The following is a 21212-nucleotide window of genomic DNA, read 5'->3' on the forward strand; positions in this document are numbered from 1 at the left end:
TACATTTCTCGTTAATTTATAATAAAGAATACAGACAGCCTTGTAAGAAAGTTATGTTTAATTTATGGAAAGAGTTATGTAATTGAGGTTATATGTTTAATACAAAGAAGGTTATTATAATTAGTGATTTCAATAATTATTTTTTTTCAGTCAAAACCCTCATTGTTATTGTATCATTTTATATGAAAAATAATGCATTTGCTATCTGCCAACACTCGTTTGATTCAAAGAAGAAGAAGAATACAATGGTCTCTATTACGTCATAGAAGTGAAGAAGAAGAATTGTAAATTACTGAAAATCTACCATCTTTCGGATTGGTTGTGATTATGAAAATGCATGTTGCACTAAGAAATGTAGAATGTTTGAGTGTTATGAATGGAATTATGTTTACTGATGATACAGATGGTTCATCTGGAGAAGAGCATAGTTTTTCAGGCAGTAAATGTCTTACACAGTAGTAATAGAGGTACAAATGATCGGTTTGTAAAACGTCAAGGAATTCAAAATGGCGGAACCTCAAGGAAATTCGTGTAATCAGATGAGCCAAGGTGTGTTTGCTGTAGGTAGTGGAGAATTTAACTCTAGACTGACCCCAAAAGGTGTTTGTATTATCATAATAATTATTCTTTAATTGTGGTGAATCCATTTTTAAGTGAACAGCTTTAGAAGCGAATAGTTTTTCGTGTTTCGTATCACCCAAGTTCGTGGTGTAACAATTGTGTGATTTAAGTTTTATTTCGTTATACAATAGTGTGAAGAAGCAAATACGAGTACTTACCGCATACGTAAATGTGTAGGTACTCGTGTAAACAGTGTTCTAAAAACAGGATTGCTGGAAAGCAACATTGTCCTTAAAAGAGTAGAAGCCCTGGTTCAACTACCGTTCGCTTCTAAAACTGTTAAAAAGTAGGAATGATTTTGGGTAGAAATAAATTGACAGATATAAGCGTAGTCGTATGGTAGCATGAAAATTCTTAGAATGCACGATAGTGTTCATACTTGTAAAATAAACGTTTAAATTGTTTCCATTAAAGCACAGTCTACTGAAGTACAAGGCAAAATTATCCGTTTCTAGGAGGATTGTATATATGTATTGAGTGTTAGTGGGAATACAAGCTGCGACTGTACGGTATTTCATTCACAATGTAAGAGCAGAAAGGCAGTGGGTCTGTACCGGTATCCGTATGTATTGAAATTAATACTGAACCTGAACTAACATTCATGAAAGAACTGCTTAATGAGTTAATCAAGCCATGTATAATGCTGCTTGTTTCCAATGCATATACAGCTGCGGATCCAGGATATGGTCAAGGGAGGGGCTAAGCCACAGTTTGCGGCTTTATCCAGTGTAAAGAAAGTAGGCTTGAAGCCCGTTTTGGCGTTACTGCTGTATCGCCGGATCCATTTAAAAATCGATAAAAGTACCAAAATATACTGCATTCGGTTATATTTGGTTGGATTACATTGTTACGTTAGATTACGTTATTAGACGGACGGTTTTACTATACGGATCTATATACAAGTAGTAGTGGAGTAGGAGTAGTAGTAGGAAGGGTAGTAACCCCGTAGGGATTAGTTGGGTTCTGTTCTCGACATGAAACTGGCAAATTAAAGACTTGCCCAATTTTTTGTATGCATTTTACAATCTATGGATCCGTATAGTAAAACAAGTGTACCTTTCCGCGAAATAGGCCCTCTACCTCCACATATAAAATCAAGAACAAGTAACAAATAGACATTTTGAAAAATCTTAAAAACCTTTGGGAGGGGTATGAAAAATTGACCTAATAGCCCTCTCCTCCCACTAGATGGTAGGGAAACAGATATTTTCTCCGAAATACGGTGTTGCCAAGAAATTCAAGCTAGTTGACAATTCTCGGCTGGAGGGGTGAGTATTCTTCTCTGTCACTTGAGAAAGGGTTTGAAGAAAAAGAAAAGAAAAAGTAGCGTAGAAACTCCGAATGGTTTGTGTTGTTTTGTTATTTTACACTTTGAGTGGAAAAATCTTCCTTTGGGGAGGGATGAACCATATGCAGAAAGATTCCTTACTTTGGAGTGTGCATTCTTTTAAAGTTATAAGCATGAATACATCTATTGAGAAAGAAGGATGGGATTTTAATCTATACAAGATACTCTTGAATTCTAATCAAATAATAATATCTGAAATATATGATGTAGAAGTATCTAACTTTCTCATTTACATAATAGATAAGGCAACAAGAGGTCTTATGAATAGTGCATTTTAATTATATTTTGCATTATATTTAATTACTTTATTACATAATTACATTATATTACATCGATTATATTTATAAAATTCTACACCAGAGCATAGGTCGTCCTAATTAAATTTCTTGAACTGATTTTCCTCGTGACACCAGAAGAGCCTTAAATGTTGTTAAGGAATTACCTGGAACAACATATTAGCACAATATCCACGTCTTCGTTTACCAGCTCATTAATAGTTTTACCTTTGGGGGAAAAGAAATATCCAAAAAGGGTATTTTAAAAGTAAAGAAGTGTATTATAGTTAAATATATGCTTCTTGAAATCCTGATTTTCTCTGAATATTTGCCGGAAGAGTATTTTGCACTTGAGTGTGTGTGTATGTATGGAGGGGGGGGGGGGGGGCGGCTCACCCTCTGAAAGAAATACTGCTTATCAATAATACAAGGAAATCCAAATATTAGTCAGTAAATATCACATTTATAATTTTGATTTAATATTTCACTTACCGACGAAATGTAATGATATGGAAACTGGAGTTGAACTGTTAATGGAGCTGAAGGGTATATATACAGGAAAAAACTTCAAAGGAACTGCTCACTGCAAACACAAGCTTCAGAATAAGTCAAGTGTATTATATTTGGTTTGGGTGCCAGGGTGGCAATTAGTAACAGTAACTCGTTGTTTTAATCGTACAGTTCTCCCTTTCCACTTTACAACAACACCAGATGTTGCTATTTTTGTGGCTTACAGGGAAAGCAATAAAATTTCTTTTGTATTTAGGACAACAAGATTTCCGACAAAGAGCCGAGTTCTGTATGTCTCTGCTTATCCTTATAAAACACACCGTGTATCCCAGACAACGGACCGACCTGTACTTCCTTTGACCATCAATGTACACCGCATCCCCTTTCTGTAGTACGCTTAAAGTTCACTGACCTTCTTTAAAATGGATGTAGCAAAACGTTTATTGCAAGACATTACCAGATGTGGTTGAAATCAGAGTTCCATTCCCGTTGTTATTCTAGAACTTTTTTCAGACTTAAAGACAGTTCACAGTCGAACATTTTACGTAATATCAGCATAGATAAGACATTTTTTAATAACTGTCCATTGGCTAAGAAACAGCCGGAATCAGTAAGGGAGAAGGTATATGAACATCTCTGAACATGAGCAGATTATTTTTGGATATAGTTCAATCACAATTTTATACTGGATCTGTGACCCTCGCGCCCCCCCACAAAAAATAAAAAAAAAAAAAAAAAAGTTCAGAATAAGTCCTATCTTTATTCAAATTACAAGCATTTCTGATGTAACAGAAAAGTAAAGAAATCCTGAATTTGACACTACAGTTTATAAATTATTATTACCGTCGTAAAGGAACATGTAATGTCTAAAAACGAAAAAAAAGCAATAGAGTGAGGTGTGAACCAATTCAGATCACATGCATCGAAAATGAGTGACAATTATCCAGCTAGTAGTAGAGAGGCAGTGCCGGGGTTTAAAGTGAGCTGGAACTCGCCGCAGTGCGCTCCGGCAAATCTGCCTAAATACTGTCGGAATTTAGTTCGTGTGCAACACTTGTCACTTAACAAACTTTATGCTTCAATTTTTAATTAATATTTTGGTTCCGTCTATGAAACGACTATTCATATGATTATCAAACCAGATCAGGAATATGGATCAAGGATTATTTACTTTCATTATTGACTTGTGTTCTGGCAAATCACTGTGGATACGCATTCTGGCGAGGCTTCTATTCACTGGAGCCACTTTACGCCCTGGGCAGTGTGTATGCCTAACGAGCAGCATTGGAAAGGTGGAGCATGGGCACGAACTCTGTTCCGATCGCTCATCCTGACTGAGTGACTGCGGTTTTACCTGGTACCTTTTGTCAGGCCAGATTCGCTGTCTTTTCAGTTACTTGCCCCTCCCTTCTCTTGGCCTGGTTAGTCGCCTGATTTTCACACATTCTTCCTCACAAACTTAAATAAATTCCCAGGGTGTCTTCTGATACTGGAAATACTTGAAATACTTGAATTTAATTTTGATACTGGAATTTTGATCCACATACTGGAAAAATTATGAAATATACAAATATTATCATTCTTTATAATCTACCCTCTATTTTTGAACTCCAAAAATCCAGAGTAATAGCAATCTTGCATTATAGCTAGAATAGAATAATACACAATTATTTATACAAGATATAATATAACTTAATAATACATTTAGATAATACAAATATTGCTCTTGGCTCACTGTATTAGACCTCCGAGTAAATTGTCTACGGGCCATGAAAATCATAAATTGAGGTTGTCGGTCAAAGGAAAGTAGTGAAATTGAGCTTCAGATCATGGAAAAAGTGATTTTACAGAACAACAATAGTTATGTAATAGAGTACAGTCATTGAAGTAATAGATTGCAGGGTTGGCTGATTTAAACCAAAAGAAAAAAATGAAAATGCTTTAAATCGTGTGAACTTCATGGTGACGTTTCCACATATCAAATCATCTGCATTACGTTTATCTACTTTTCACCTTTTAATCAAGGGGTCCCGTGTTCAATTATTGATCGAACCACAACCCATCTTTCAAGTGTAAACCAATTAGTGATTCCAGATGTCCCTTTAAGCAAAAGTCTTCTCCGTGGTAACCTTGGTATTTCATAAGGATGTTAAGCCTAAACAGGCGAAATGAAACCAAATTATATATTTCTATTGAATCAATGCCTGTTGTTTTATAAAGAAGTAAGATTGTTTAAATATATTGATAGAAATTGGCAAAATTTATGAATTGCCTACGTAGCTTCCAACATCAACTTGGATTTGACTTTAATTTTATTGAATGATATCTACATGCCAAGTTTGTAATTTAATACCCCAGTTCTGGCGTAGTGATTATGATACGTTGACCTTAAAATTTTACATACAAATACATTTAAAGTAATAACACGATTTTCACAATGGCTAAAGCGGGAATTTCCCGATTTATATATAATTCTGGTATAATGTTTTTACTTGTGTAACTGTTTATCTTTGTGTCCTTTTGAAATGACTCGACAATTATATTAACAAGTAGGCCTATGTAAAGATCAATACAACTTATTTTTATCAGGATTCCTTTGTGAGTGAGTCAGCAATCGCATTTGTGACCAATTAGTTCCGGTTCTGTCTCCAAATGGACAATTTCTCTTGGATGTAAGTTGAGAAGCGGCTTGGATTCCGCTTTAAGCTTATGTGACCTCTTTTAGCATAACCTTGTTGCTGCATAATAACACCAAGACGAAACAAACTCATTTCTGTTCATATCTAATATAAATACATAGAGTAAATTATTTAAACCAAAAAGACCGGGTTTAAGCAAAACAAAACAATAAAAACCTGGTTTTTTGGTTTTTTCAATAAAAACCATGGTTTTTGCCAACCCTGATAGATTGTGACTTTTCCTAATGATCCGGCGTTAAGAGGTGATGCAACCTCTCTTAGGGTTGCAGATAGTCACTAACTTTTTTTTTTCATTACCTCACGTATAATAACAATGGATCCATTATATTATATGCAATGCTTCAAGTACAGTATACAGGGCTGCAGACTATTCAGTAAAGTCGGTAAAAGTATGTCCAGTGATGGAAAACTGAGGGCCAGTTTTAATGCATGGTATGGATGTGGCACATTGCTTGTGGAAAGATTTCAGCGCTTTCATGAGCAGCTACATATACCTAATCATTTGTATTTCAAAGAAATCAGGCTAACTACATTTTTTAAAAATAAAATATTCATTATTTAATGGTAAAACAATTACAAACCTGAAATCATCAAGAGTGTGATTATTCCTTTTTTTAAAAAAATCATTGTATTAGGTACTAGAATTTTGCTGATATTTATACTGAAAATATACTGGAATTTTGAAATTGAAACTCAGTAGACACCCTTATTCTCCAATTGACCTGGTAAGTTTCCTAAAATTGGTCTGGCGATACAGCAGTTAACCCCTCATTTTACCCAGAGTATACCTGAGCGCCAGGGAAAGCTATAATCCTCCCCTTGGATCCGCGCCTGACATATATATATATATATAACGGCATTACTGGAACAGACGGTTCTACCAAATTTTGTTACATTTCTTACATTTTTAGGTTAGGTTAGGGCTTTGTATTTCTTTTAGCAGAGCGTGGAGCATGCGCCAAATGAATAGCACCATTATTACTTGGAGATTGACTTCAGGAGGGCTCAGTATAAATACAGTGTGGACGTATGGCATAACAACTACAATGCTAGGTAGCCACTAAATAGCACGAATACTATCTAACCGAATCAGGCCAGGAGCGCAGGAGGTGCGACCGTCGGGAGCAGGCGCTTTAGCGATGGAGGTGTACCATAGACGAGGATAATGGGAGAGCAAATGTACACATACCGGTACAATACTTTGACTATTACTAAAAATTCAGTACAATATGATTATGTACTGATAGTAATTGCTTTTATTCACAGTGTGATTCCTTCAGGAAAAATGTTTTGCATTGTATTTTACCTATAATCGTATCTTCTGTTTGGCAGAATCGTCTGCTCGAGTGAACCCAAAGGAAACCGCTCAGGGTTGGTACGTTTTATTTACGTGTTTCTAATGACATCTGACAATAGCACAACTCCCGCTTTGTAGTGAGGAAGTCAAGTATTACAATGATGGGTTAAATTTTTTAGGTCATTTTGAGAAAGCAAAGTCCAAAGTGGCATTTCAAATCTTGTACACGCAAAAAGTAGTGATAGTGAAGTCTTTTCTGAGACGCAATGATGGTTTCATAATGCAAATTAATTATTCTTAAATAGGTATTATAGTCTAGAGAAAATCCAGTTTCAAGATATACTTTAACATAATGTATTTTAACTCTAAGCAGATATGAAATGAATGAACAAGTTCCGGAAACAGTTGAGACTTACATAGCTCAGGATTTAACGACGATCGACTTTTTGCTTTCCAATTATTATAGATTTGTTTGTGTTGAGAAGCATAAATAAATTTGAATTGTGTCAAAGCATTTTAAGTATTACTAGTTCAGAATTAGTTGCACTATTGTATTATATTTTAGAAAAATATCGAGAGATTATAGTACTATCAATAAAGACTGCCGAAAATTGCCGAAAATATGACAACAGGCATCACTCAGTAATATTGTCTATTAAGGAAGTTGTTTTTGGTTTTGATTCACACGGAAACAAATACGTAACTTTTCAAGTTAAGTTGTTTATGTATGTGTTCATGATTGCGTTTTACAATGGGACAAGTTTATTATTGTTTTATTTTAAGCATAATGTTGTATGGATCCAGAATGTAATTACAAGAGGGGTTATGCTTCCACTATATTTTTTTGGTACAGGAAAGGAAAAGTCCATCTGAATTTTGATTTTATGGTGAGCGTATACTTACAAAATAATACTATAATAAAGTATCAGTAGTTATGCATTCACCATGCATATCAAATGACACTGCAATTAATCTTTCGGACATTGTATAAATCTTGGAAGAAAAATCTGTCAAGACTACTCACAAAGTATGGTAAAATTGAACGGAAACAGTAAACAAAATTAAATTACGTAATGATGTAATCGATATTTTGAATATGTATATCTCTAATATAACACTTTTAATTTTTTTGTTGTTATCAGTTGATAACTGTTTAATTTAATGTTAAAAATTGACCACCTTGTGTTGCTGGGTCAAGCAGGAGTACAGTGGTTGAATGCTTGCCTCGCTTTCATGGTTGAGATATTCGTTTATCGCTGTTTGCTTTGTAGTAAGTAAAAACCATGTGAGAGCATAGGCTTGAGATTTTATTTCATTCAGTACATTGTTACTTTCTTTTGTTTTTGTAAGAATAATACTACGGTTCTATACAGACTGTTTCAAAACACACCGACACCGTTGGGAGGTGATTCCCGACACCAAGATAAGACAAAAAGTATAGACCAACCTGGGTGCACAAATGCTTTCCTTCGGAGTTACAGGCTGCCAAAAACGTGAAAAAAAAATAATAATAATAATAAAAAATAAAAAATAAAATAAAACTCCACAGCTCCAATACTATGGGACCTACCATACTCGGGTCAAGACTTTATTTAGGAACTATTGTGTGTCCTATCCAATTATCCATGTTTCAGAATCCTGCGGTACTTCCGCAACAATTTTTATAGAGGTTGTTGGTGACGACTACAAATTATATGCTCGTAGCCAAACTCCCTAGCTATAAAAATTGTTGCGTGAGTACCTTATGATTCTGAAACATAAAATTTTTAGATAGCGCGCATATTAGTTCCTAAGTGAAGTCTTGACCTGACTACGGTAGGTCCCATAGTTTTGGAACTATGGATCTTTAAAGTTCATTTTGTCATGTTTTCGGCAGCCTATAACTCCGAAAGGAAGCATTTGTGCACCCAGGTTAGTCTATATTTTTTGTCTTATGTTGGTGTCAGGAATCACCTCCATAACGTTGTTGGTATTGTTTTAAAACACCCTGTATAATCTGTAAATGTGCGATGCAAAGTATCACTTTTTTTTTTTTAGTCCGAATATATTTTAGTATTTGGACTTAAAGATAAGCAAATACCGTAGGTTTGAGTTTATCAGGAAATTTTTGTATCCTCCTTTCATATATTAAACACGATTTTTTCTAAGTTTGAAGTAGACTGCGAGGTAGGTTTCACTTGATTTAGTGGTGGTGAACAACGTTATATCCGTGGTTTTCCTTTGGGTGCTCTGATATTCCCCTAGATTCTCATTCCAACCATCGTCATTCACTAGTCTTAATTATCCTTCTCCTTCAGTCTAAAGGGCATAAGCGTGGGACGTTAAACTGAAAGATTTTTTTCACTTGACTTTGTGTATGCTCACTTGATCATCATAAAGGCAAAATTCAGATGTTCTGTGCTGTGCTGTGTTGTGTTGATACGAAAGCTGCGAAAAACGGTGGAGACCCTAGCATTTGCAATGTTGCTCACTATTTCTAGATATGCATGTGTAGTTAAATCTTTTAACATAAAATCTCAACATCAAAAATCCATGTAGCTACTCATTATTTATTTCCTAGAAAGACACTTTTCCTCGTATGCAGTTCGGAAGACTATTTTCGTAATTAAAAGCAAATGTTTAAATCGAGTAAAAGTATGGTTCGTAGTATAGTTAAGTAAATATATTTAAGTAAGTTACACAAGTATTAATTTTTGTGTAACTTCACCATTTATCATTTTCAGTTGTTTATTTAACGAAGTATTATCCGTTCTGTATTAGATTTTAATTAGTTTTTTCTTGTTCATAAGTAGACGCAAAAAGCATGAATGATGCTTTGTTTTCATTACAATAGTAATAACAATTTAGTTGTTAAGGGTCACATCAACTGTATTATTTTATTTTAGTAAATAACTAGGAGACAATGAAGGGCATCAAAAGTTTAGAAGTCGAGCCAGATACTAACTGCAAAATGTTATTGCACGAACTAATAAGCGTTATTTTTAAAGACCTTTCGTGCAGGGTATAAATTTGGGTGCCCAACAATTATGACGTAAACTGCACATCCTTGGCCTACAAGAGCGTGGGGTCCTTGGTTCGATCCCAGCTCGCGGCAGATGATGTTTATGGTGGATAAACACCGTGTGCATGGGTTTTTTCGAGGTTCTTCCGTTTCCTCTCTCTTCATTCCTTCCACCATTTTATTCATTTATCATCGTCTCCCGTAGCCCTTAAGATGTAAAACTCAAAGTTTTCATTTCATTTTTTAATTTTGCTGGCTTATAAGAGAAGTTTGGAAACATTCTTTTACTTTAATAGTATTTTGCAGAGACTACCTGGGTCACTGTTTTTTTTTTTTTTTTTTTTTTTTTTTTTTTTTTTTTTTACTTTCTTAATTGTTTTGGTTATGCACTAAAATTAAAAAGAATGCGGATGAGCCTTCAATTATCACAGGGGTTGATAGGGTAAAAATACGTTTTTAATCCTTCAATATATTGGAGAGACTAAACTTTTTACGTGTCCTGTGAAAGTAAAAAGATTAGTGATAGTTGACCAGAACTAAAATGTGCCAGGGTTTATCTATTGTGAAGGATAGTAGAGTTGAAATTCCAGAAATGAAAAAATAAGACTGAATCGAGAATTCAACCCAGTTCTCCTACTTAACATGCCAATGCGTTCCCAGATGAGCCACGCAACAATACGCAGCGATATAGACCACCCACACTGTAGCAAAGCTCTTGTTATATTTCGACAATTTAATTACTGTGTTAATGAACACCTATAACGGTTAAAAGATAGCATTTAGTATCTCCCCCAAATGCACACATTAGATGTTTTCTGCTATATACTGTTTTGCGCTGTTCTTTATGTATACAAACTGAACTCCGCTATTTACGCAGCGCACAGTTTTAATATGAGCTTAAATCTCCTCCTTAACTCTTACTATATCTGTCCAAGTCCCTTTACGAACACAACACACTCAAAGAGGGTGAATTGCTATAGACAAACATATAAGTGGGGTATTTGAATATATAGAATGTTGGGGTGGGTTTGCGGCAAACTTGGATAAGTAATAGATGATACCAAATGCATTTTTTTCTTATAATTCCATATCCGAGTACACCTCATTGTTGGTCCACAAGCCTTCGAAGTTGCCAGCTTACGATAGATTTGTCATTCAGATTAAAGCAAAGCGCCTGAAATGTTCATCAACCCGCTATACGTATCTCCTCTACTGATTGACTGTCACAATGGTATCAACCTTGACGTCCTAGTGGCAATATTAAACTAATGGGTCAAAATGACGCCTAAAATATGGGAAAAATAGACAGGCTTTTTGAAAATTTGAATGAGAACTGGCAAATCTACACAAAATTTGGGATCGACCAGCGAAAATGGCACGTTTCTAGCATTTGTGGTTTTCAAGATCTCATTGTCGAAAGGATTGGCCATTTAAACCTAGCATTTTAATATTAGATACCCACTATCGTTGACGCGCCTGCTTCATACGGACACATCACCTTGTTACCGCTCGGGTTCCCCTGCTGCATTACTGCTGTGGCTCGGTTAGATAGAATTCTTGCTTTTTATTTACTCCCTAGCACAAGTTGGTTAGTGTCTTTTGAACAGTAGTTCTTATCGCGTACGTACGCTGAAGTCCTAAAGTGAATCTGCAGAGAGGAATTCAAGTCCATATCCCCATCAATGGCTCTGGAACCGGTACTTGAGCCAGAGTCACTACTAAATGATTTGGAGGAGAAACTAAATAATACCCCGTTAAATTCGTTGATGGTAAACGGATTTTTCCTTTCAGCATATCATCAGGGTGAAAAATATGACAAACAAGGACCAGACTACGTCTCTGCGATATCCGGATGTGGCTATCGATACAGAAACTAAGTACATGTATCGATCAACAAAATTGTTTTCATATCGATTGGTCGTTATTCTGAAACATCGCATAGCCCTAAGTACGGGCAGATGTGGAGAGTCTAAAAATCACACTTTCGGCATGGAGAGACTATGAAACATGCAAATTCATTGAGGAGATCTCGAATTAGATTTTTCATTATCACCCCGTTTCTTCTCTTCTGTACTGATAAATTGAACTATTGATTTTTATATAGGGCTTTGTCAAACAGAAGTAACTTTCTATAAGAAAATGGAAAATATCCATCAGCATATTGAAATATCGTACATCTTTAAAGTTAGCTCTATATTAGTTTTGCTGAGCTGATATGCTAACCACTGTGCACTGTTAATCGGAGACCCTGGTTCGATTCACAGTTCAGTTTCATTTTAACATGTTTTTGAATTTCATTGAATCGTATCTGTGGAAGATGTACTTTAAGGAAGAGTTGGTTATTTCTTTTCTTTTCTATTTTTTTCTTTTTAATGAATGTTTACACTAAATCAATTAAATGAATAAACTCTTTACAAATGATGGGTGCTACACCACTCCCTTTGGCACTTTTCACCTTTGTGTTGCCATTTGCTTTGTGTTGCCACGTTTCTCTTATTTTGTCAAAATCAAAAATAAATTGCGATTTTTGCAGAGATTTATGTTACTGAGATGACTACTTTTAGATATCGAACCACTGTTAACAGTATATATAGCATGGAGAATTTGTAATAAAAAGTATTGTATGGTAGCTGAATCTTGGTTTTAGTAGTAATATGTATTATGCAATCCACCCCCACTGCATGACAGTGTCAAAAGTAAACTTTTGCATCCTTTCTTGTAGTTAGTCTTTGTTTTGGTTGAAAGTGGTGAATCTCATTTTACATTATTTTTCTACGTATGTGTATTTCAGCCGAACGTCGAAGCAAACTAAACCTGTGCTTCACTAATCCTTCGAAGAAGTCGTTCTCCCAAGCAAGTCATACGTTCTCAAGTTCCAGTTACTCTCAGCATATGTAAGTGGAGAGATTCTGTTATACATACAGGGTGTCTACTGATACTTGAAATACTGAAAATGTACTTGGAAATTATAAAAATTATCTTTGAGGTCCTTCAAGATGGCAGCCTCATTATTTGGATGTAAATGGTGACATGGGTAACTGCCCAACCAGTAAAAAAACTAGCTAATTCGAGAAAGAAAATGGGGAGTGTTTATAAGACCTTAACTAATTTTGTCATAAGTCAGTCCTGGGACGTTAAGTCTCCTCCAGAGATGAAAAGTGTTTGAATTACGGCAGACCTCTGGGATAAATAGCGCCCAGCAAACTTACTTTTTGTTTTTCGATTTTAATCCCCCTAGATTCTGTGCATTCTTTCTGTTAGAATATTAAAGGAGGGATTGCTTTTCAATTTTTTTTTTTTTTTTTTTTTTTTTTTTTTTTTTTTTTTTTTTTACAGCCTGTTAAATATCACAGCATAGATTTTTTTTTTAAAAGTTCATCGTATTATACGAAAATGTTTTTAGCAGGACACTGAAAATATTCAAGTCAAGTTCAGTAGACACTCTGTACATAGCTTTGTAATAAAACGACCAAATTCAATTGTAAATTGATAATATGCAGAGATTGCTGAGAATGAATCAGTATTTTTGTGTATACCTTTGATATCTAAGGCTTCGGACTTTCTATGTCCGCATCCGTGTGGACGAATTAAGGGTGACTTAACAAAAGCAGTTTTATTTATATTCACACACCAGATACGCCTATATTCAGAACATTTCTAAAAAATTTTAACACTTGCAATACACAGAGATTTTTCAGCCTGCGTTTGGCCGATTTCGTTCCTTCCCCCTCCCGGGCAGAACGGATTCACCCGACCTGGCTCGTGGCGTCCTGCAGTGTTGTGCAGTGGCTTCCTGGGAACGGAGTTGTTTTTCCGCGCGGACGACAATAACGCACAAAACAGGGCCATTCTTGTGAGTGTTGTGTTAAATTTGTTTCCAAGTGTGAGAGTTTCCGCTCTGTGACCAAAATGCCGCCCAAACTAAACCGGTTTTGGGAAGGCTATGTTGCGGCTCTTTATGACGCCCACTTTAGTGTTTCTGTCATTAGAAAACAGTGCAAGAAGAATGGTTGCAGCATCAGTTTAAGTGGAATAAAAAAATGTTATTAAAAAGTACAAGGACAACGAAGCTCCACCATTTGGATCACCAACGAAGTTGCCTAGGAAGCGGGAATGCACCGAGGCCACCTCCACCATGCAGAGAAAACTTCGCAAAATGGCAATGCAGGAAAATCCGCCAACACAAAAGTGTATGGCTAATCGTCTTGACGTGTCTTTGGGTACTGTGAGTCGGACGTTACACCATCAACTTAAGCTGGAAAAAGTCATGAAAGCTCGCGGCCACCTTCTCACGGATGCCCACCAAAAGGAACGAAAGTGTAACGCCTGGAAGCTGTACGAATGGCATCTGGCAAAACAAAGGTGGATGTACGTCGTAACGCTTGATGAAGCATGGATTTATCTTTCCGACTGCGGCAAACCAAGAGAAAGGCGCCAAGAACTTTAGAAGGTGGGTCCGTGTCTGTAAAGAATCCTTCCCAAAAGGGTTCATGGTCGTTACTGGCTACTGTTACCAAGGTAAACTGAAGATTCGTAGGGTGGCGAAGAACTGCAAAATAAATTCGCAGTATTCTCAGGAGCAGATCATGCGGCCGATCTACGAGCATGAGATTCCAGCAATGTACGGAAATGATGCCAATCTGGTGCGCATTCACATGGACAAGGCCTCATCACATACTTCACGATCGTCCGTCGCATTCTACAGGGAAATGGAGGAGGCAAGTGGTATACAGGAGATACCTTTCAATGAGGTACCTGTTAAATCTCCAGATGCAAGTCCTATGGACTATTGTGGTTTGGATTGCTGAAGCGGGCTTTGGGAAAACGGCGTGTGACAACTGTGAAAGGACTTTGGAAAGCTGTGCAAAGGGAATGGGACAAGATTGCCCTCCCAGTTCTTCAGAGAAGCCTATTACAGTGGAAATTACGCTGTCGGGCTATTGTTAGGAACCAAGGGAAATACATCGAGCACTTACGGTCCTGGCTCCATGGATTCTTCTAAATTTTTAGGTAAGTCGAAATTGGTCAAATGTAGACTGAACAAACTCTGTAGCAGCAACTGCATAGGTGACTTCTAGAAACGTTCAGTGAGCAAACTATCATGAAAAGAAGCGAGAGAAAGGAGAGAAAGAAAGAGGATAGCACCCTCCCGCTGCTGCTGTTTCCTGTTTGCCCTGGTCCACTCGGTGCATGAAGAACACCCCCAGTTCCAGAGAGCAGTACGCGGAAAACAGAGCAGATGTCAACAGATATTCATTGCCACTTAGAGACATGATCGCATAAGCAAAGCTAACGCTGCTACGTCATAAATACATATCCCAGAAGATACAGGTTAAAATGAATTTTAAATAAGTACAGGTACAGAGCAGATAGACAGTACATTATTATTTATTGCCCGCTGCTTCGCTTGGATAGATATTTCTAATTTTCCTGTTTATTTTTGAACTGATATCCTTAATACGATTCGTAAACAAGCTTTAAGTCTGACGCTACTGCCTTTGCAGTGCACTCGGCTGACACAAAGAGGACCTTTTTCATATTTTCATCATTAAACTTCGAGGTGGCTTCTCTCGTAACTAATTGCGTAGTGTATCTATATAAGACGTCGTACACTAAAATACTTGAAGTTACACCACGTCCATATGACGGATCATTCTAAACTAAAATTCTATCGTGACTTACAATAAAGGCCACGCTCCTCCCTACTCAGTCAATCAGTCTAACACATCTGTTGACACAGTTTTTTATGTTCGTGGAATTGTGCACTTGAAATTTATCCCTCCTGATCAAATTGTCAACTGATGTTTTTATTTGGTTAAGACGTTCGCGGGAGGATGTGCAGAAGAAACGCCGGGAGATCTCGCTATCAAGTGACTGGTTCCGTTATCGTCACAATGCCCTGCATACACGTTCTTGTGTGTGAACCGCTATTTGGGCTCTCAGGGGTGAGCTTTCTCCGCCCTCCGTATTCACCAGACCTAGCCCCGTACGACTTTTTTTTTTTTTATTTATTCGCGAGAATGAAATAAATCTAAAAGGGGGACGTTTTGATAATGTTGAGGCCGTAATAAGAGCGTTACAGAGGGCACTGGAGAATATCAAAGTTGAAGAGTTCCAGAGGTACGAGGGCGGGCTAAGACCCAGAGATGACACTCCAATCAGCAAAATTTTATTGTTCTTGCCTGGGGTGCTTTTCAGTTGTTCGTATATCAAGTGCCAATTTGTTCTCTCAAGTAGTTTGTGTGCAGGCATTGTTGCAGTTAGACGTCTTTCGTGTTAGTTGTGAAAGTGGATAAACTTGAATATCGTGCGGAAATAAGTTTTTTCGTTTTGAATGGATTAACTCCTACGGAAATTCATCCGAAGTTGACAGAAGTTTACGAGGGACTCTGCTTCTTCCATGTCAACCGTTAAAAAGTGGGCAGCTGAATTTAAACGTGGTCGCACATCCCTCAAAAATGACCCACGTGAAGAAAGGCCGAAAACCACAACGACACCATAAACAATCGAAAAAGTGCATGATATCGTGTTGGAGGAGAGGCGAGTGAAGGTGAGTGAGATAGCTGAGAGTGTGGGGATATCGAAGGAACGAGTACGAAACACATTGCATAAAGAGCTAGGGATGCGAAGGATCTGCGCAAGATGGGTGCCGCATTTGCTGATTGCGGACCAAAAGGAAATGCGAGAACGATTTTTGCAGCAATCTTTGGACCGATTCAAAAGGGATCAGACCGATTTGTGACAATGGATGAGACATGGGTTCACCACTACACGCCAGAAATGAAACAGCAATCCAAGCAGTGGGTGGAAGCCGGTGGTGCAGCGCCGAAGAAAGCGAAGACGATCGTACTGGCCTGAAAGATCATGGCCAGTGTGTTTTGGGATGGGAAAGGGATCCTGTTAATTGATTACCTTGCAAAAGGGAGAACAATTACAGGCAAATATTACTCCAACCTTCTTGACCAGCTGGATGCCAAAATTCGCAAGAAGAGGCCTGGCTTGAAGAAGAAGAAAATCATATTTCACCAGGGTGCGTTGGCGATGGGAAAACCGGGATTTGGGGTACGATTTGCTCGGCCATCCCCCATATTCTCCTAATTTGGCACCGTCGGAGTTTATCTGTTTCCAAACTTGAAGAAATTTCTTTCTGGGAAACGCTTCACATCGTGTGAAGAAGTTGAGAGGGTCGTGGATGACTATTTTCACAACCTTCCAGGCTCTCACTTCCGGGAAGGAATACTAATGTTGGAGAAACGCTGGACCAAGTGTATTGAAGTTAAGAGAGATTATGTCGAAAAATAAAACCATGTTTGAACTGAATTTCTGTCTTTCATTGTTAGGCCGAGAACTTTTCACCCCGCCCTCGTACTTCAAACAGTAGGAAAGATGACCGGAGAAGTGCATCGCATCTAATGGATAGTACTTTGAAAGAGTTTGAAAGAATTTTGTAATAAAACTTAAATTTTTTTTTCTTTTTTTACATTGGAAGTCCGATTTTTTTGGGTCCTCCATCGTACAGATGGGTTCAGTGTTACAGTGCTGACCTCTGTTGCGGGGGGGAGGGGCTTGTTCAATCCCAGCTCGTGCCAAATGTACCCAACTTTACATGAAACTTGTGTGAGTGTCTTTTATTATATTCTGTGGCGAATATTTACATTGCTGAGGATCTGTGGTGATCTACTGACCCTAAACTAGGGCTGGGGTGAAACTAAGTGCACTTAAATTCTCTTGTTTGTCCAAGGAGGAAGGAGCATAATCGATTATAAATACAAATGTTTCAGTTCGAAAAGTAAATAACTATTTTGTTTTTCAGTTTTACGTTATTCTCGCTAGGCTAAAGGATACAATGAGAAATTAATGGTAATAATGAAGAGAGATACAGTACATGCGTAATACTCAAGTGCTGAGTGGGATTTGAACCCGCAACAGACAGCTCTTGCAGCCACCAACATAATGCGTTAGACCACTCGGCCATGGCATGCCAGCCGACTCTCGTCCTTTTTTTTAAAAATCCACATTTAAATAACCTCAAAAGATTTAAACAATCTTAAAGCAAACCTGATTCTTCTGCGCTTATATTTTGATGGAGATTACAGGTCCTCATCGACAGTCGGAGTGTATTAAACAAGCTTTATTATTGTTATTATTTCGAAATTTTCGGAAAATAATCCATACATGTTATTTGTCACTAATGATGGGTTGACTCGGTTTTTGGTAATGTACACAAGGTAATGTTATTCCTACCTTCAAAACTGTACTCCATTGAAACCTCAAACTAGCTTTTTGTGAGTTTGAAGTTTCAATACAAATATGCCACTCGGTATATGTTCATACACTTTGTGCGGCTTCGAGTGTACTCATGGTCGTAGAAAGAAACGAAGATGTTTCTGGTGGTACGATGGTCATCGTTGGCATACGTGCCGTGGATCTCACGTTAAGTTGTAGGTCCATGTTTTATACAGCCTTGGTGCTGAAAGGGACGTTAAATTATTAACTATTCAAAGAAACAGGCAAACTGAGTTATTCACTTATTCATTTAATAGTAATAAATTGTGATGCTATGACTTTTTATAAATGCACATGTGTAAGAGATGCAGTGACATTGCATCAAATACAGAAGGTCGATCCGCGTATATGTGTCCAATTTTACACCCGTACCCCTGACCACAGAAGCGACCGAACCAAGTGGTTAAACGCGTGTGCCATACCTGGAGGTCCATTCTATCGTCTGACAAGCGAAACTGTGTATCGTGTGCATCATGGCTCCAAAGGTGAACCGTTTTTGGAAGGGCTACGTAATTGGACTTTTCCACGCCAAATATTCGGTTTCTAAAATTCAAAAGCAGTGCAGAGAAAATGGTTGTGCATTGGGTTCGACGACTATCAAGAACATAATCAAGCAGTATAAAAAAGAAGACATACCAGGTAAGCACCCACTAAGGGGTCGAGGAAACGAGCGTGTACCACAGTGACTCCACAAGTAGCTCAGAAGTTGCGGCGAATGGCCTTACAAGAAAATCCCCCTCCGCAACGTGTGATGGCAGCTCGACTCCACATACCACAGTGAACTGTTAACCGCGCCTTGCGTGAGAAATTAAATCTCCGAAGGCTCTTTAAAAGTCATGGACATTACCTAAGTGCGGCCTGTCGCCGTGAGAGAAGGACCAACAGCAGGCGCCTCTATGAACGCCATCTATCTGGGGAAAAGTGGAAGTTTGTGGCCACACTAGATAAAGCATGGGTGTATCTATCAGATTGTGGCAAAATTCGCTCTATAACTTACACTTCGTGAGATGCAAAAAGCCGCCCTGTGTTCATCCGTCATTGCAAAGCAACTTTCTCGAAAGGATTCATGTTGTTCGCCGGTTACTCTTATCAGGGCAAGTTAACAATTCGTCAGGTCCTTAAAAATTGTAAAATCAACTCTGCATTCTTTCAGCAACATATACTAACCCCAATTCATATAGAAGATCTGCCTCGTTTGTATGGACATGCCATAAAACAAGTTTCTGTGCATATGGATAAGGCCTCCTCACATACATCTCGTTCTACCCAGAACTTTCTGAAGCAGATGGAGACGGACACCGGTATTCGTGCTATTCCATTTCATAATATACCAGTGAAATCACCAGATGCCAGTCCCATGGATTTCTGCGGGTTTGGTCTACTAAAAAGGGCACTTTCTTCTCGTCGTGTCACTACTCTCGGGGGCCTGTGGAAAGCCTGCCGGGAGGAATGGGACAAGATTCAACTTCCTGTATTTCGTCGTAGTCTTCTACAGTGGAAGTTACGGTGCAGGGCTATTGCCAGAACACATGGCCATCACATTGAGGCCAACCAATGGTGGTCCCATGGATTTTCATAAGGTTAGTGCTATTCCAAAATTGGACACATATACGCGGATCGACCTTCTGTATAACTCCATTTTATTATTATTATTTATTTACTTCTAACTCGTTACGTCCTTCGTCAGGTAGCATGTTACCTGTTCGCAATACATTGAATCAACAATGAAAGATTATGAGCCACCATCAGGAATCGAATTCATGATCAAGTATGCATGATACGAGCGAATTGTCAGTTAAATCAGGCAAGAATTCTTGCTAACTGAATAGCGGAACATGGTTTTACGTAATATGTATATATTGATTAGTATGGGATTATCTTGATATGTAGCTTTAAGAAGCATTATATATATATATATACTGTATTGCTTTTTGCAGTAGCTTTAAACCTCCACAACCTGCTCCGAATGCATCGCAAGAAGAAAGGAGAAACCAAAGTCCTGCACGGAGTTCCCGCACCGGGGTGACCCGTGGGAGACCTTTTCAGGATTCTGTACCTGATAAATCACGGTACGTAGGCCTATATCCTTATTCTTTTTATATATCAATATTTGTGCTCTAAATGTACCAATTAGTGGCTTGTCTTTTGTTTAAGAGGTAATATTTGATGTTACATGAACAGTGTAACTGCATTTATTATGTATGTATGTATAAACCAGGGATGCAAATAAGCACTCGCCCGGGGCGGGTGGTTCATCGGTGCGGGCGAGTTATTAAACAGTAAGGACTATAATAATCACAATTGTAATGTGGGCTAGTAGCTTTTTTTCTTGGGCTAGTAAAATTTTGTTGTTTATTTGCATCCATGATATAAACTATTTATCAGAAAATAGGAAAACACGTCACTAAAGATGGTAATTCTAAGCGTTTTGTGGGAATGTTTCAATCAGATAAATGGGTAGAGTAGAAATATGGGAGAAAAGGATAAAAACAAGAGAAAAGTGAAGGTATTTGTAGATACGATTCTTTTAATTGTATCTGTATCCTTATATGCACCAATTGTCCAGCTTTGTATGACTGAAACCCTTCCTTTTTCATAATGAATATCGAAACAAATATTATCTGTAAGGTGCGTTGGAAGCTTGAAATCCTCTGAAATATTCCTCGTAACATTGCCAAGCAGAAATTTCACTAAATTGTTTCATTCTCTTTTCCATTGGTGTGCGGGAAAGCGGAACCTCTTCCTTGGAGGTAACAATAAAAAAAAAAAAAATAGCCTGTGAAATGTTAATGTTGAGAAAATTCAACAAGAAAGCACTAATCACCTCAGCTATACGATGGCTGCCATCTTTAATTTTCAAACTTCCAATGTTGCCAACACCACAAACATTATTATTATTATTATTATTATTATTATTATTATTATTATTATTATTATTATTATTATTATTATTATTATTATTATTATTTCTGGTAAGTTTTGGAAGTAATGAGGCTTATTTATTTATTTATTTATTTATTTAGATTAGGCCTGAAAATGTTTCTTTCACGTTCCTCGATCTTCAGCATCCTTTTTGAACTCCCAATGTTTTCTTCAATTATTAATGAAAAGAGGAAACTTATTTTTACATACCACAATCCTCTGTAGGTGCGAATTCAGTAACTTACAAAGAGTG

General features: G+C 37.5%; 1 protein-coding gene across 3 annotated transcripts in view; it reads left to right on the forward strand.

Moving 5' to 3' along the window:
• The first annotated feature begins 245 nt into the window (after nucleotides 1-245).
• Nucleotides 246-21212, forward strand: part of Mkk4 (dual specificity mitogen-activated protein kinase kinase 4) — a 70206-nt gene continuing 49239 nt past the window's right edge. Inside the window, exons 1-3 of one of the 3 annotated variants that reach the window (XM_081732229.1) lie at nucleotides 246-600; nucleotides 12543-12645; nucleotides 19975-20106. In XM_081732229.1, the coding sequence (XP_081588355.1) occupies nucleotides 507-600; nucleotides 12543-12645; nucleotides 19975-20106 (329 nt within the window). In that variant the 5' untranslated portion in view covers nucleotides 246-506. The remainder of the gene's footprint in view (nucleotides 601-12542; nucleotides 12646-19974; nucleotides 20107-21212) is intronic. The other 2 variants (XM_081732231.1, XM_081732232.1) reach the window with 2 other exon arrangements.

This window comes from Thermobia domestica, chromosome 11 (genome assembly GCF_964235325.1).
Source record: "Thermobia domestica chromosome 11, izTheDome1.hap1.1, whole genome shotgun sequence".
Taxonomy (NCBI): Eukaryota; Metazoa; Arthropoda; class Insecta; order Zygentoma; family Lepismatidae; genus Thermobia; species Thermobia domestica.